Raw genomic sequence first — 11,639 nt, forward strand, 5'->3', positions numbered from 1 at the left:
GATCTGGAGTCATATTTAATTAGTAAGCATCTACTGTGTTGAAGCTGCCCAGTATTTTAAAGACAGCAGATTATACAGAGAACAACAACAACTACTTGGAAACAGGTTGGCACAGAGCCGGTGCCAAATGGTGGAGGGAATAAAATCACAGGAAGGAAAGAACCTGACGGGCCATTCTCTCTGTGGTATCTCCATGAAATGTTTGGAAATTGGTGGAAGAATTGGACTTACAGTGGCAGGGGACCATTCTAGGTAGAGGGATCTGTCTGAGCAAATACATGTGATGGTTAGGGTACACTAAGGGGACAGGTATGGTTGTAATGAAGAGAGAATGTAGAGTAATTTGTGGGAAAGGCTGATGTAATCCTTCAAACTAGTAGCTCTTTGGCTGTTATTTTTCCCATAATAGACAGCCATCAAAGTCCTTTGTGCGTGCGTGCGCGTGCATGCGTGTTTTGGGGGAGTGGGGGGAGTCGGGATGGCCGTCGCCAAACAATATTTCAAGATTTAGCTGTGATACGTAGATGTATTCCTCAAATCACAGAATACCAAAAGAGTTAGTGTTGAGAAAAGTAAATGAATTCCCCTAAGTAAATAAATTGCATACATACACATACACACGTGCACATGTGTGTGTGTTCCATTATACAGTAGGTAAGTGATGGAACTCATTACTTCAGGAGAGGTCAGGAATAGAGTAGGTCAGCTCATGAATGATAAATTCACAGTGTGCAAGGCTATGACCCTAACCTTTAAAGTTACTCTCGTTGGCGCCCATGGTCTACCACAAAGCCTCCCCTCATTCCCCCATCAGAGACAGACCACTACAAACCTCAAGGCCTCTTGTTTTGCAGAAAATAGGGCCAAGCCCCTAAACGTGAGCAAATGATCACATAGATGACAAGACCAGACCAGACTTATGACTAGATAGCATTAGCTGCTACCCATGTAATATGATTTGAGAGGCTCAAAGACAAATGTCTGTCCAAAAGTGTATTCCCCTGTCACCCATCATGCCTTAATCTTAAATCCCACTACTAGAGGTAGATTATTTTGAGTCTTGAAAGGAATTGGGCTGAGTGGAACAGTTGAGAGTCCCCCATTACTACACCTATGAAATTAAAAGAAATTTTTTTTGGTAATGTTTATTTATATTTGAGAGAGAGAGAGAGACAGAGTGCAAGCGGGAAAGGGGCAGAGAGAGAGGGAGACAGAATCCGAAGCAAGCTCCAGGCTCTGGGCTGCCAGCACAGAGCTTGACACGGGGCCCGAACTCAGGAGCTGCGAGATCATGACCTGAGCCGAAGTCGGACGCTTAACTGCCTGAGCCACCCGTGCGCCCCTGCACCTATGAAATTTTGAAGTAGAAATACCCTCTGAAGCGGTCGTGGTCTTTGATATTTATCCTTGCATATGTGAGAAATTGCAATACATTAAGCACAATAGCAAAAGATTGGAAAGCCAAGACGTGCGTCATTAGAGCACTGGCGAATCAAAATCAAGCGCCTCCAGATCCTTTTGCAGCACGTGAGCGTGATGATCGGGTGTTCACACTGTCGTGTGACATGTGCCTCCCTCAAACCTTGTTGCGACGTTGGCACGCTTACCCGTCTGACGTGAAACAAAAATTAAGCACCTTCATACAAATGGAATACTCTGCAGCCGTTCTCTTTGTGTTGTAAGTAAAGATCTCCAAAAAAGCAAGGTGCAGAAGAGTATGAACGTATGCAGTGTTCGAATGGGGAAAATACCCAGACACACGTATACACATCTCCCAGTCTTGGGTAGACTACGGACGAGCCCAGAAACTGGCCACAAGTAGTTACCTCTGGGAGGGAGATTGACTGTTTTCAACCCCGTGCCCTTTATGCACCTTTTTTACTATGCCCTCCGTGTGTTACCTGTTTTTCGAAATTAAGTCTCTGTTAAAATAGAGATTCTCCTGAAAAGGGGAAACTTAAGAGCCAGATGATCACCTTCTGAGAGATGATGGCCCTGATGAGAGGAACAAGCCCCTTGAAGAACGGACCCCGTGCGGGGGTCTCCTTGGAGCACTCTGAGTGGCAGCATGGCCGCCTTGTTGGTCAGTCTCCCTGAATGTCCTCCCCCTAGAAGGTCACCTGATTTTGAAGGGTGTCGGGTGGGAAGTGTGTGAGTTGTGTCAGAGGCGGCCTCGCCCAGGGATCTGAACCTTCAGAGCCGGTCCTGATACCCGTCGTGTCACGTGAAAGTTTTAGCAGGTCCCTCTGGCTACAGTGGAACAACGGCTGGAGCAGGGCGATGACGAAGGAAGATAAAACGTCGTCCTGGCAAGAGAGGATAGGACTTTGTCCAGGGAGGCAGCAGAGAGAAGTGGCGGAATTCCGGGTTTACGTTTGAAGGGCGAGTTGACAGGATTTGCTGATGGTGTGTGAAGTCAAAGGCGGCTCCAGTTTTGGCCTAGGCAACCGGAGGGGTGCAGTTGGGCAAGACTGGGTGGGGCGTGTCTGACCACGTGGGCTCAAGTTCGGGACACCCAGGCAGGAGGGAGGTGAGCAGGGTTAGGTCTCATTGTCTTTTGAAGGGAGATGTGGTCCTGGAGCCAGAGCTCCTCCCGAGATTTTAGTCTGATTGCTGTTTGACAAGGAAATCCTTATGCCGGGACTGTGGCTCCTGAGGCCCCTTTGGCCTCTTCCCAGTTTGGCCAGTTCTGTAAACCTAGCCTGGAAGCCTGAAGGGAGAGGCAGCAGTGAGCCCAAAAAGGGAAGTCCCCTGCCTCCCTGGGCCCTGCTGGCCTGCTATTCGATGGTAAGGGTGGCTGAGCCCACAGAATGACTCCCAGATCGACAGCCTGGACGCCTGGCTTTGCCAAACTCTGTCATCTTGGGAGAAAATCACTCTGCTCTGTGTTTCCTTTTCTCTTCTTTCTTTCTTTTTTTTTTTTTTTTTTAATAAACTTTGTATCTGCTTCCTTTTGAGTTTAAAGAAAAAGAAAGGGGTTTACTAATCCACATGAATGCTAAGGTTTCTTATGGCTTTGAAATATTGAGGTACTCGAGACTGGGGCCCTAAATCTTCAGTATGTGCCCTTAGGATAAGTTTGTGTTTCTGCCAAAGGAACTTGCCTGTCCTCTTGCAAGAGGGAGGCACACCTGCCCTGCCCGCGTCTCTAGGGTCTTAGCAGAGATCAGATGATCCACACTGGATGTAAGAGGACTTTGAAAAGTGCCAAACAGATGCCCAGAGGCTTACTGCTAGGATTGTACAGGGTCTCTCAGACAGACAAGACGGAGAACTTCAAACTCTGAAAGCAGAATGTGAAGGGCTTCCTGTTGCTTAATCAAACGAAATGACCCAGAATATAAACTGAGATTAACATACACCTTCTAGATTAGGGCTAATCAGGGCCAGGCTGAGCAGATGCAGGGACAATCCCAGCCTGATTACTGTGCCTCAGCATTTAATCATCTCTCCTCCAAGGGCAGGAGGCCGACTTAGCTCATGCTGGTCTGCAAGCCGCCAGTCCCCTCCCCCTTCCCCTTCCGTGGACAGAAAGGGTCAGAGCTGCTGAGACGGTTTAATCTAATCCCCTGCCAAAATGGCTGTGTGTGTGAGAGAGAGAGATTCTGAAATTCTAAAATCCCCACAGTAGGACGGTAATGCACTGATTTAAGGTGGAACCGCATGTAGAAAATAATGGAATTGGGATTTCGAGGCATTTGGGGTTATGGAATGACCCTGCATATGAAATTCTGCCCTCTGTAAAGCTTTTCGGGTATGTGGCTGCTGTTCCCAGTCATTCACTCTCGAGACAGCCTTGTGGAGGGGGGCATTCCATCACCCAGTTGCAGAGGCCAGATTTATTCCTCCCCTGACTGTGAGGTGAAATGCAGAAGACGGAATCTTTATAAATGAGTCCCTCTTTGGATGAGTCCTGAATGCAGTCGTGTTTACATTACTGTTCTGTTGACTGGGAGCTCCTGGCTCCAAAACCTCCTAATCACCCTAAGACAGGGCCACTCCAGTCACCCTGTCTCCGGGAGGGACACCTGCGCGAGCTTCGAGGGCAAGTTTCCTCTGTGAGTGCAGAAAACATTCATTGAGGCCCTGCTGATTGCTGAGGACTCTGAGTCCCTTACAGAGTTGACCGTCTTCTTGAAGACATGCACACAGTGCCTGAGTATGAGCGCTGCCTCCACGGAGGCCTGTACAGAGTGCTCAGGACCTCAGGAGAGAGGCTAAGGCCAGGGAGGAGAGACCGGCTGCCATGGAAGGAAGAATAGGAGCCCATTCAAGGAACAAGTCCAGGGCCATCATTGCAGGCACAAGGCATGCTTGCGTGCAGGTTGTAGAGGCCCAGTCAAGTGGTTCACCTGATGGGAGTGTACGGGGGGAGAGGAGGGCTGGATACGTGGTCACTCGGCCTGAACGGAACAACAGGAGCTGACGTGAAGGGTTTAAATCCTGCAAAGAGATTTGGACCTCATGTCCCTTGGGCCAGTGAAGAATTGTGAAAGAAGGCAACAAGATCCATTTACGTTCAAAAGATTGTTCTAGCTAGAACAGTGGCAGCGAATACATATTTTTGCGTTCGCACCTTTTTCCATTTTATTCTGGAGCCAATCTCCCACGATACTAAAACTTTTAACGACAGTGTTGGACATGGATCCACGTCCTAGGAAACAAAAACATGTCATAAATCAGAGATTTAACTGTGACAATTCTTGAAATCCCCACCGCCCGCCTTCTGATCCCAGCATGATTGTTCGCGGTGAGGAGGTCTCCTCGCTCAAAGTGACCCCTGCGTTTATAAAGTGTGCGACTTGTTCCCCAAGTTTGCAGCTTTTGGAACTGACTCAAGCTCAGAAGCAAGAGTAAAGAAATAAGACTGATCTTTGCTTCTAGTTTCAATTGCTGTTTGCCAGCATGTGGCTTCTTTGCAGGATGACACAGGTGTCCTGGCTTGGCCAGTGCGCATTTGGGGTCACTTCATTAGTTTTGCCCGTTGTGACCAGAAGAGAGGACGAAGGCGATGACGATCGTGAATACACTGGAGCGATGGAAGGGGCCGTATGGTCTTCACACATACTCAGGCCAGGCCTGGAGTCTAGAAGCCAGGGCAGAGGGCCCAGCTGCACGTTGCTGAGGCCAGTAATAGACTCCCTTGGCCTATTGCCCTTCTGGCACATCTGGTACCTCACACTGTGGGAAACAGAACATGAACCAGAGCCAACCCTGGCCTTGAAGTAGCCCTCTGTCAAACAGCAAGGTCTGTCGACGCGCACTGACCGGGCCACGCCAGAATACGCACTACCGTCCTGGTGCTTGCTGAGAATCCAGAGGAGGCCACTCTCAAGTATCGACTGGGGCTGGGATGGGGCCAGCTTCCGAGAGGAGGGACCACTGAGCTGGTTTTGAAAGGGGAAGGCGTGGGGAGTGAGGGAGTTCCCAGTGGTGAACAACTTGAGCAAAGACTTAGAGGAAGGAGCGTGCCGCTGGGTCAGGAGATGAGAGTACGAGCACGGAGTACCTGTGTTTGAGAACGTGAGCCCGCAGAGCTAGGCCAGGGCAGAGCATGAGATGTCTTGAATGCCACGTCCAACAGGAGCATTTTTTTAATAGGCTTTGGGAACCTTTTGAACGTGGAGTTGGAAGAGTTTGAGATAGAGGATTGATGTGGGATGGGAAGCTGTCTCAGGTGGCAGGGAGGGGGAACTGAAAGAGGACTGGGTAGAGACAGTTTTTTGTGTTTCTTTAACGTTTATTTAGCTAGTCTACAGGACAATATTGGTTTCAGCAGTAGAGTTTAGCGATTCATCATTACATGTAACACCCAGTGCCCATCACAAGTGCCCTCCTTAGTACCCATCATCACCCATCTAGCCCATCCCCCTGCCCACCTCCCTCCATCAACCCATAGTTTGTTCTCTGTCAGTAAAAGTCTCTTGCGGTTTGTTAACCCCTCTTCTCTTTCCCCCCTCTTCCCATTTATTCATCTGGTGTGTTTCTTAAATTCCACACGTGGGTGAAATCATACGGTATCTGTCTTTCCCTGATTGACTTATTTCTCTTAGCACAGTACATTCTGGGTCCATCCACATTGTTGCAGATGGCTGGTTAGACACATTTAAGAGCTGTATGCGAAGTCTAGATGAGGGAAATTGAGCCCCACAGCATTCTGGGGTCAGTGCCTGGCCCTCAGCCTGCTCTCCTTTCAGCCTAGCGTGCAAGTGTAGGCTGGCCTCTTCTGTGTGAACTCCATTCCTGTTAACGCACCGCAGCCTGAGCCCAGATTTCCTAAAATGACTGTCACCGAGCAAAACATCAAGCCCGTTTCATGTTGTATCATCAAATACGGATGTCTAAACTGGCAAGATTTTCCTCTAGAACACAGAACTTAACATTGTTAAAATAACATTTTATTTTGGGTTTTTTTTTTTTTGGCATTAGAAAATATTCTGATAAAACATCCCTTTTTAAAATTTTTATTTTCAAAAAAGTGATACAGTTTTAAATGTCAATAAAAGGACTAAAAGGCCTTAAAAAAAAAAAAGAAAGAAAGAAAGACTATCCCCTGGAGGCAACCCTTCATGCTCTTTCTGGTGTCTTTACTGCTCTAAATAATAGTCATCTCATTAGTCCTTGAGTTGAGACATGATTGCAATTTCCTGGTAACCCAGTTTGTATGTTTATATTACCGTAACTACATCAAAATTGTTCACTGCTAAGACAAGTATATTATTACGGTTACTACTTGCTTTATTCCTTCTGATTTTTAGGCAGTAATCATCAGTTCTACCCCCTTCTGGAAGACCCCTCTGAGTCCTCGGCCCCATGTGGTGGTGCCAGTCCTGCCTGTCTGTCCTCCCAGGCATGCCGCACACCTCTGGTCCTGGGTCCCTCATCCTTCCCCAGAGCTCTTTGCAGTGGATTCTCTGTTTTTCTCTCTCACTGCTGTGCAGCACCTCCTTCAGAGCCTCCCGAGAAAGCATGGAGGGGTGACCAGCTTCCAGACCCCCCCACACGTCTGAAGATGTCTTTCTCCTGCCCACACACCCTGTCGAAAGGGGTGTCATTTCATGGGCGGGGAACCCAGTTCTCCTGGAAAGCATTTTCTCCCAGACACTTGAAGGCGTTTGCTTCATCTAGCTTCCAGGTTTGCTTTTGACAAGTCCCATAATATTCTGACCCCTGGCTTCTTGTGTAGGACTTTTTTTTCCGTTCTGGAATTCTTCAGGGTCCTTGCTTTATCCCTCATGTTCTGAAATTTTGCAAAGGTGTTCCTTAGAGTCTCGATCTTTTGTCATCTTTTCTGCTGGGCATCTCGTGGGCCCTTTCTATCTGAAATGCATGGTTTTCAGTTCTAGAAATTTATTTACAATGTATCTGATAATTTCCCACCTTCTGGTTTTTTTACCCTCTGGCACCTGTTTCATCAGAGGTTGGACTCCTTTGGCCTCCTATTTTTCTCTCCTCCTTCCCATCTTTTAACCTTTTCTACTTTGTGAAAAATGTCCTTGATTTCTTCATCTTCTGCTTTCTTTGGAATGTATTTCATCTGTTAGATTTTTCATCCTAAATTTTTTTTCATACACCTTTTTAAGAAAAGCATCCCATCTTTATGCTACAAATCTCTTCTCTCTCTGAAGATACTAGAGTTTGGGGGCTTTTGTTTTCCTCTGCCCCCAGCATTGGGCGTTGTCTGCAGCTCTGTTCCTGATGAGCTAGCGCCTCGGGGAGAGCAGGGCAGAGCTAGGTGGTCTATAGGCCCGGGGATGGGGGTGAGTGTTTTCAGTGTCTTCCCCCCCCCACTGCCCCACCAACAGATATCATGCCAGATAGCACCGTGGTCTTTTCCCGGGCCTCTCCAGGTCCCTTTCTCAACACAGTGGTAGAACTTCAGATGTCCTGTCAACAAAGGTCTGGGTGTCTGGGTGTTGGAATTGGTGGAAGCTACTGATCCAGTCAAGTTGAATACACACTTTTAGCCAATTCCCGTTTTCAGCCTCGTCTCTCGGTACAGTAGTGAGAGCTACATGTCCCACGCCCTCCGTGAACACGGGACTTGCTTCCGCGTCTCTGATAGGTCAGAACCACTTTACGTGTGCTTTTCATCTTCAGAAAACATGTTGACATCCTTCGTTTATATCCTTTCCCCTCCCCTTAATTATTTAATTTTAAGAGGAAGAGGAGCTTGATATCTACATTAATTCTGCCTCATTTAACTGGAGATCCTTTTTTTAAAAAAAATATGTCCTATAAAACGATCAACTTTTCGGGGCACCTGGGTGGCTCAGTAGGTTAAGTGTCTGACTTTGGCTCGGGTCATGATCTCGCGGTCCATGGGTTTGAGCCCCGCATCGGGCTCTGTGCTGACAGCTCAGAGCCTGGAGCCTGTTTCAGATTCTGTGTCTCCTCCTCTCTCTACCCTTGCCCTTTGTGTCTCTCAATAATAAATAAACATTAAAAAAATTAAAAAAAAAAAAAAAAAGATCAACTTTTCTTATGAAGGACTGCCGTTTTCTGAGATCACGTGCTTCTTCCTTTCTTTGTAGTTAAACCTTCCTTTCTACTGTGAAATTATAGTGATATTAGGAGACAGTTGGGCCTTTTCAAATTGCCCCAAAATTGTATTTTAAAATTGTAGTGGTCTGTGGCTCTAAAATCAAGAAAACCATGCCCTAAGCATTTTTTTTTTCAAATAAGTGAACACTGAAGGGAGGGGGCGGTGGCCAGAAAACAGGATAGGAGTGAGGGAGACATATTTTTAAGCTGAGAGAAACTCAAGCATAGGCAGACAGACGATTTAAGAAGTCAGTAACAGAACATCAAAGGAAATTAATGGCAGCCTCTCCTAGAGGAAGGAGGCAGTCAGCAGGGAAGGGCTGGGGAGGAGGGTTCACACCTGACCAGCCTGGCTTCCTAACACTGGAGGCAGGCAGGGTCATCTCCTGGCAGATTGGGGAGACCCTGCCCTGGGGCATGTTTCCACAATTTTTTTCAAACTTCCCTTTCCTGATAGTCTATTTTAAAGAATTAAAATGGGTAAGAAGAGGGATGTATTTATGCCTGTGCAGTCGGTGTGCGACTACAAGAGGCTGGACAGAGGTGCCCTGAAGGGCTGGGGTTGGCTGCCCTGTCCAGCCGGCATCTGGGAAGCTGAGCCCGATCCCCACCAACAGTCTCCCCTTTGTCTCCCCAGGACTGGTCCAGATCCCTGTGAGCATGTACCAGACTGTGGTAACCAGCCTCGCCCAGGGCAATGGGCCGGTGCAGGTGGCCATGGCCCCTGTGACCACCAGGATATCGGACAGCACAGTTACCATGGACGGCCAGGCTGTGGAGGTGGTGACGCTGGAACAGTGACATGCGGCCATACCATGGCGTCGTTTTCTAGTCTACTTCAAAATTTTTTACACGTTTGCAGAGGTGCAATCAAATGGAATTAAGTCTCTCGACTTTGGAAGAAAAGTTTTGTTAACCTTTTTTTTAAAAAGGAAGAAAGGCAGTGGGTTTTGGAATTGCATTTTTTAAAGCACCACTCTTGATTTTCTGGGATCGGTGGAATAAGATACCGTGTTGTCAGTTTCACTGTCCCGAAAAAGCCAAATTGTGGCAGGACCTCTTTCTGCAGAAACATGTGTGTATACTTATGTGTGTGTATGTGTGAGTGTGAATATATGTATATGTGTACATATGGATATACACATTTACATATATATAAAGTATATATATATGTATGTATGTAGATATATATATATATATATATATAGATATATATATATATATATGAAACCCGCATGGAATTATCTATATGAAATCAAGGTGAGCTGTGGAAAAATATAATTCACCCAGTTTAGTGGGTGTAGGGTACGTGGCCAGACACAGTCACCCGGTTTTTGTTCATACCAGGGTCATGCGTTGAGCTACTGACAAACTCAGGCGGAGGTGACCATGCCCTTCACCAAAGCTGCCTCCCAGTGGCCACCCAGAACTCTCCCTGCTGGACTCACCTGAAGAAGGAGGTTCCAGAATGGGGTGGGGTCCAGAAATTGTGTTTGCAAGGTCCAAGGGCCTCGTGGTCTGGCAGCTGAGATGCTCCTCGGGCTGGCCCAGGTGCTGACCTTGCCACAGGCAGGTGAATGTCCTTAAAGCTCCAGGCCGAGACGAGAGGGTTTTCCTCAGCCTCCCATCTCCTCCCCTTCCCAGGAAGTCGTCTTGATCTCATGACTATTAAAATATTGCTCTGGTTTTAAGGTCAGTCTCCTGAATTGGTCATGTATATGAACTGAAGGTAACAGAAGTATTAAGGGTTTTTTGGAGCGTGTGCGCGTCCGGCGTGCCTGTGGGTGTGTGCTTGGAGGGGAGAGAGTGGGAGGGGGAGGGGAGGGGTTGGAAGGGGAAAGGAAGGAGGGAGAGAAAAATCTTCAAAGACCAGGGCACACCGATGGGAGCAATTTTTTCCCTTCCAGTACGTTTCTGTAGCTTCACAGAGGAGACTGGAACTGACAGGGCCACCTGGCTCTTCCTACTGCGGGACCTCAGAAGAGAAAGGGACCTAGGATGTCTCCTGCACCCCGGCTCAGGCCCTGATTCAGAAGGGACCCTGCAGTTTTCCCAGGCTCCTCCTGGTGGGTCAGGCCCCACAGCTTCCTCCTCACAGGTGCCGACTGGTCTGGGTGTTCTCTGTAACTGTTAAATTCTGTGATTTCTCAGCTGCAAGCCCTGAGTCTCCAGTGGCTAAATTCACCTGACTTCTCGACAGGCCAAATCTCTGCTCCTTGAGTACAGGGACAACTCTTCCTCCCTCCTCCCGGGCCCCCCATGTGTGATCGTGTATTTAAATGTGTTTTTTTTTTAATGCGACATTAAAAGATTCTTCACGTCTTGCTCAGCCTTTGAGAAAAGTTTCAGATTCTTGTATTTGCTTGTTTTATATAAAATTATCTAATGTTCTTTGTATGTTTTTTTCTGTACGTAATAGGGGGAGGGAAGGGAAATTTACATATAAACAGTCCTAGTTCTACAACTTGTTATTTTTTTAATTATTATTTTTTATCGTCATTGTGAAGCTGTTCAGGGGCTTTAAAGTCCGTGTTCCATTGTGGTGAAATAACCTCCTAATAGTTTGAGAAATTGCCAAGAAGAAGAAAAGCAAAACCCAAGTAGCAGAGCATGGATTCTGTGTTGTTTCCCATTCTGTCTATTACTGCCTCATTCAATAAATAGTTTAAAATGTGGCAACAGGAAGTGGAATGTTCATCTCTATAGGAGCACTTGGCCTCTTAGAACTCTTTTGGGGTGGCCTGTTCTGCTTTGTAAAAGGTGCTTGTAACTCAAGCTCGGTGGTCCTTGACTGGTGCTCTGTGGCGTTGTGGAGGCCTGCAAGGAGAGTGCTAGGACAGGGCCAGGGCCTCCTGGCCGGCGCCCGCCTCCAGAGCAGCTCCACTGAGTTCGTTTTATAAACTGCTGTCCTGGGGGTGCAGGGCAGGGAGGGGGTTTGGGATCTAGTTTGAAAAACCCTAAAGATAGTTTGAAAACTCTACTCTGGAGTTCTTTAAGGGTCAGTTGCATTCCACATTAAAAATCGGGATGCGTGATGGTGCCTGTCCATCAGGGTTCCCTCCATGTGAGTGTTGTTCAGTATTGCAGTGGATTAT

The 11,639-nt window shown here is 47.3% G+C and overlaps 1 protein-coding gene and 1 non-coding gene across 5 annotated transcripts in view; both read left to right on the forward strand.

The window, feature by feature from the left end:
- The window catches only part of NRF1 (nuclear respiratory factor 1), a 142,856-nt gene extending 133,185 nt beyond the window's left edge, over positions 1-9,671 (forward strand). For 3 of the 4 annotated variants that reach the window (XM_042924387.1, XM_042924388.1, XM_042924406.1), the window contains one exon: positions 9,182-9,671. In XM_042924387.1, coding sequence (XP_042780321.1) covers positions 9,182-9,345 — 164 coding nt within the window. In that variant the 3' untranslated portion in view covers positions 9,346-9,671. The remainder of the gene's footprint in view (positions 1-9,181) is intronic. The other variant, XM_042924397.1, reaches the window with a different exon arrangement.
- On the forward strand, positions 1,513-1,617 carry LOC122214706. The gene has a single exon (XR_006200081.1). It is a non-coding gene; the product is annotated as a small nucleolar RNA U13 (small nucleolar RNA).
- Positions 9,672-11,639: the final 1,968 nt, after the last annotated feature.

This window comes from Panthera leo, chromosome A2 (assembly GCF_018350215.1).
Source record: "Panthera leo isolate Ple1 chromosome A2, P.leo_Ple1_pat1.1, whole genome shotgun sequence".
Lineage (NCBI taxonomy): Eukaryota > Metazoa > Chordata > Mammalia > Carnivora > Felidae > Panthera > Panthera leo.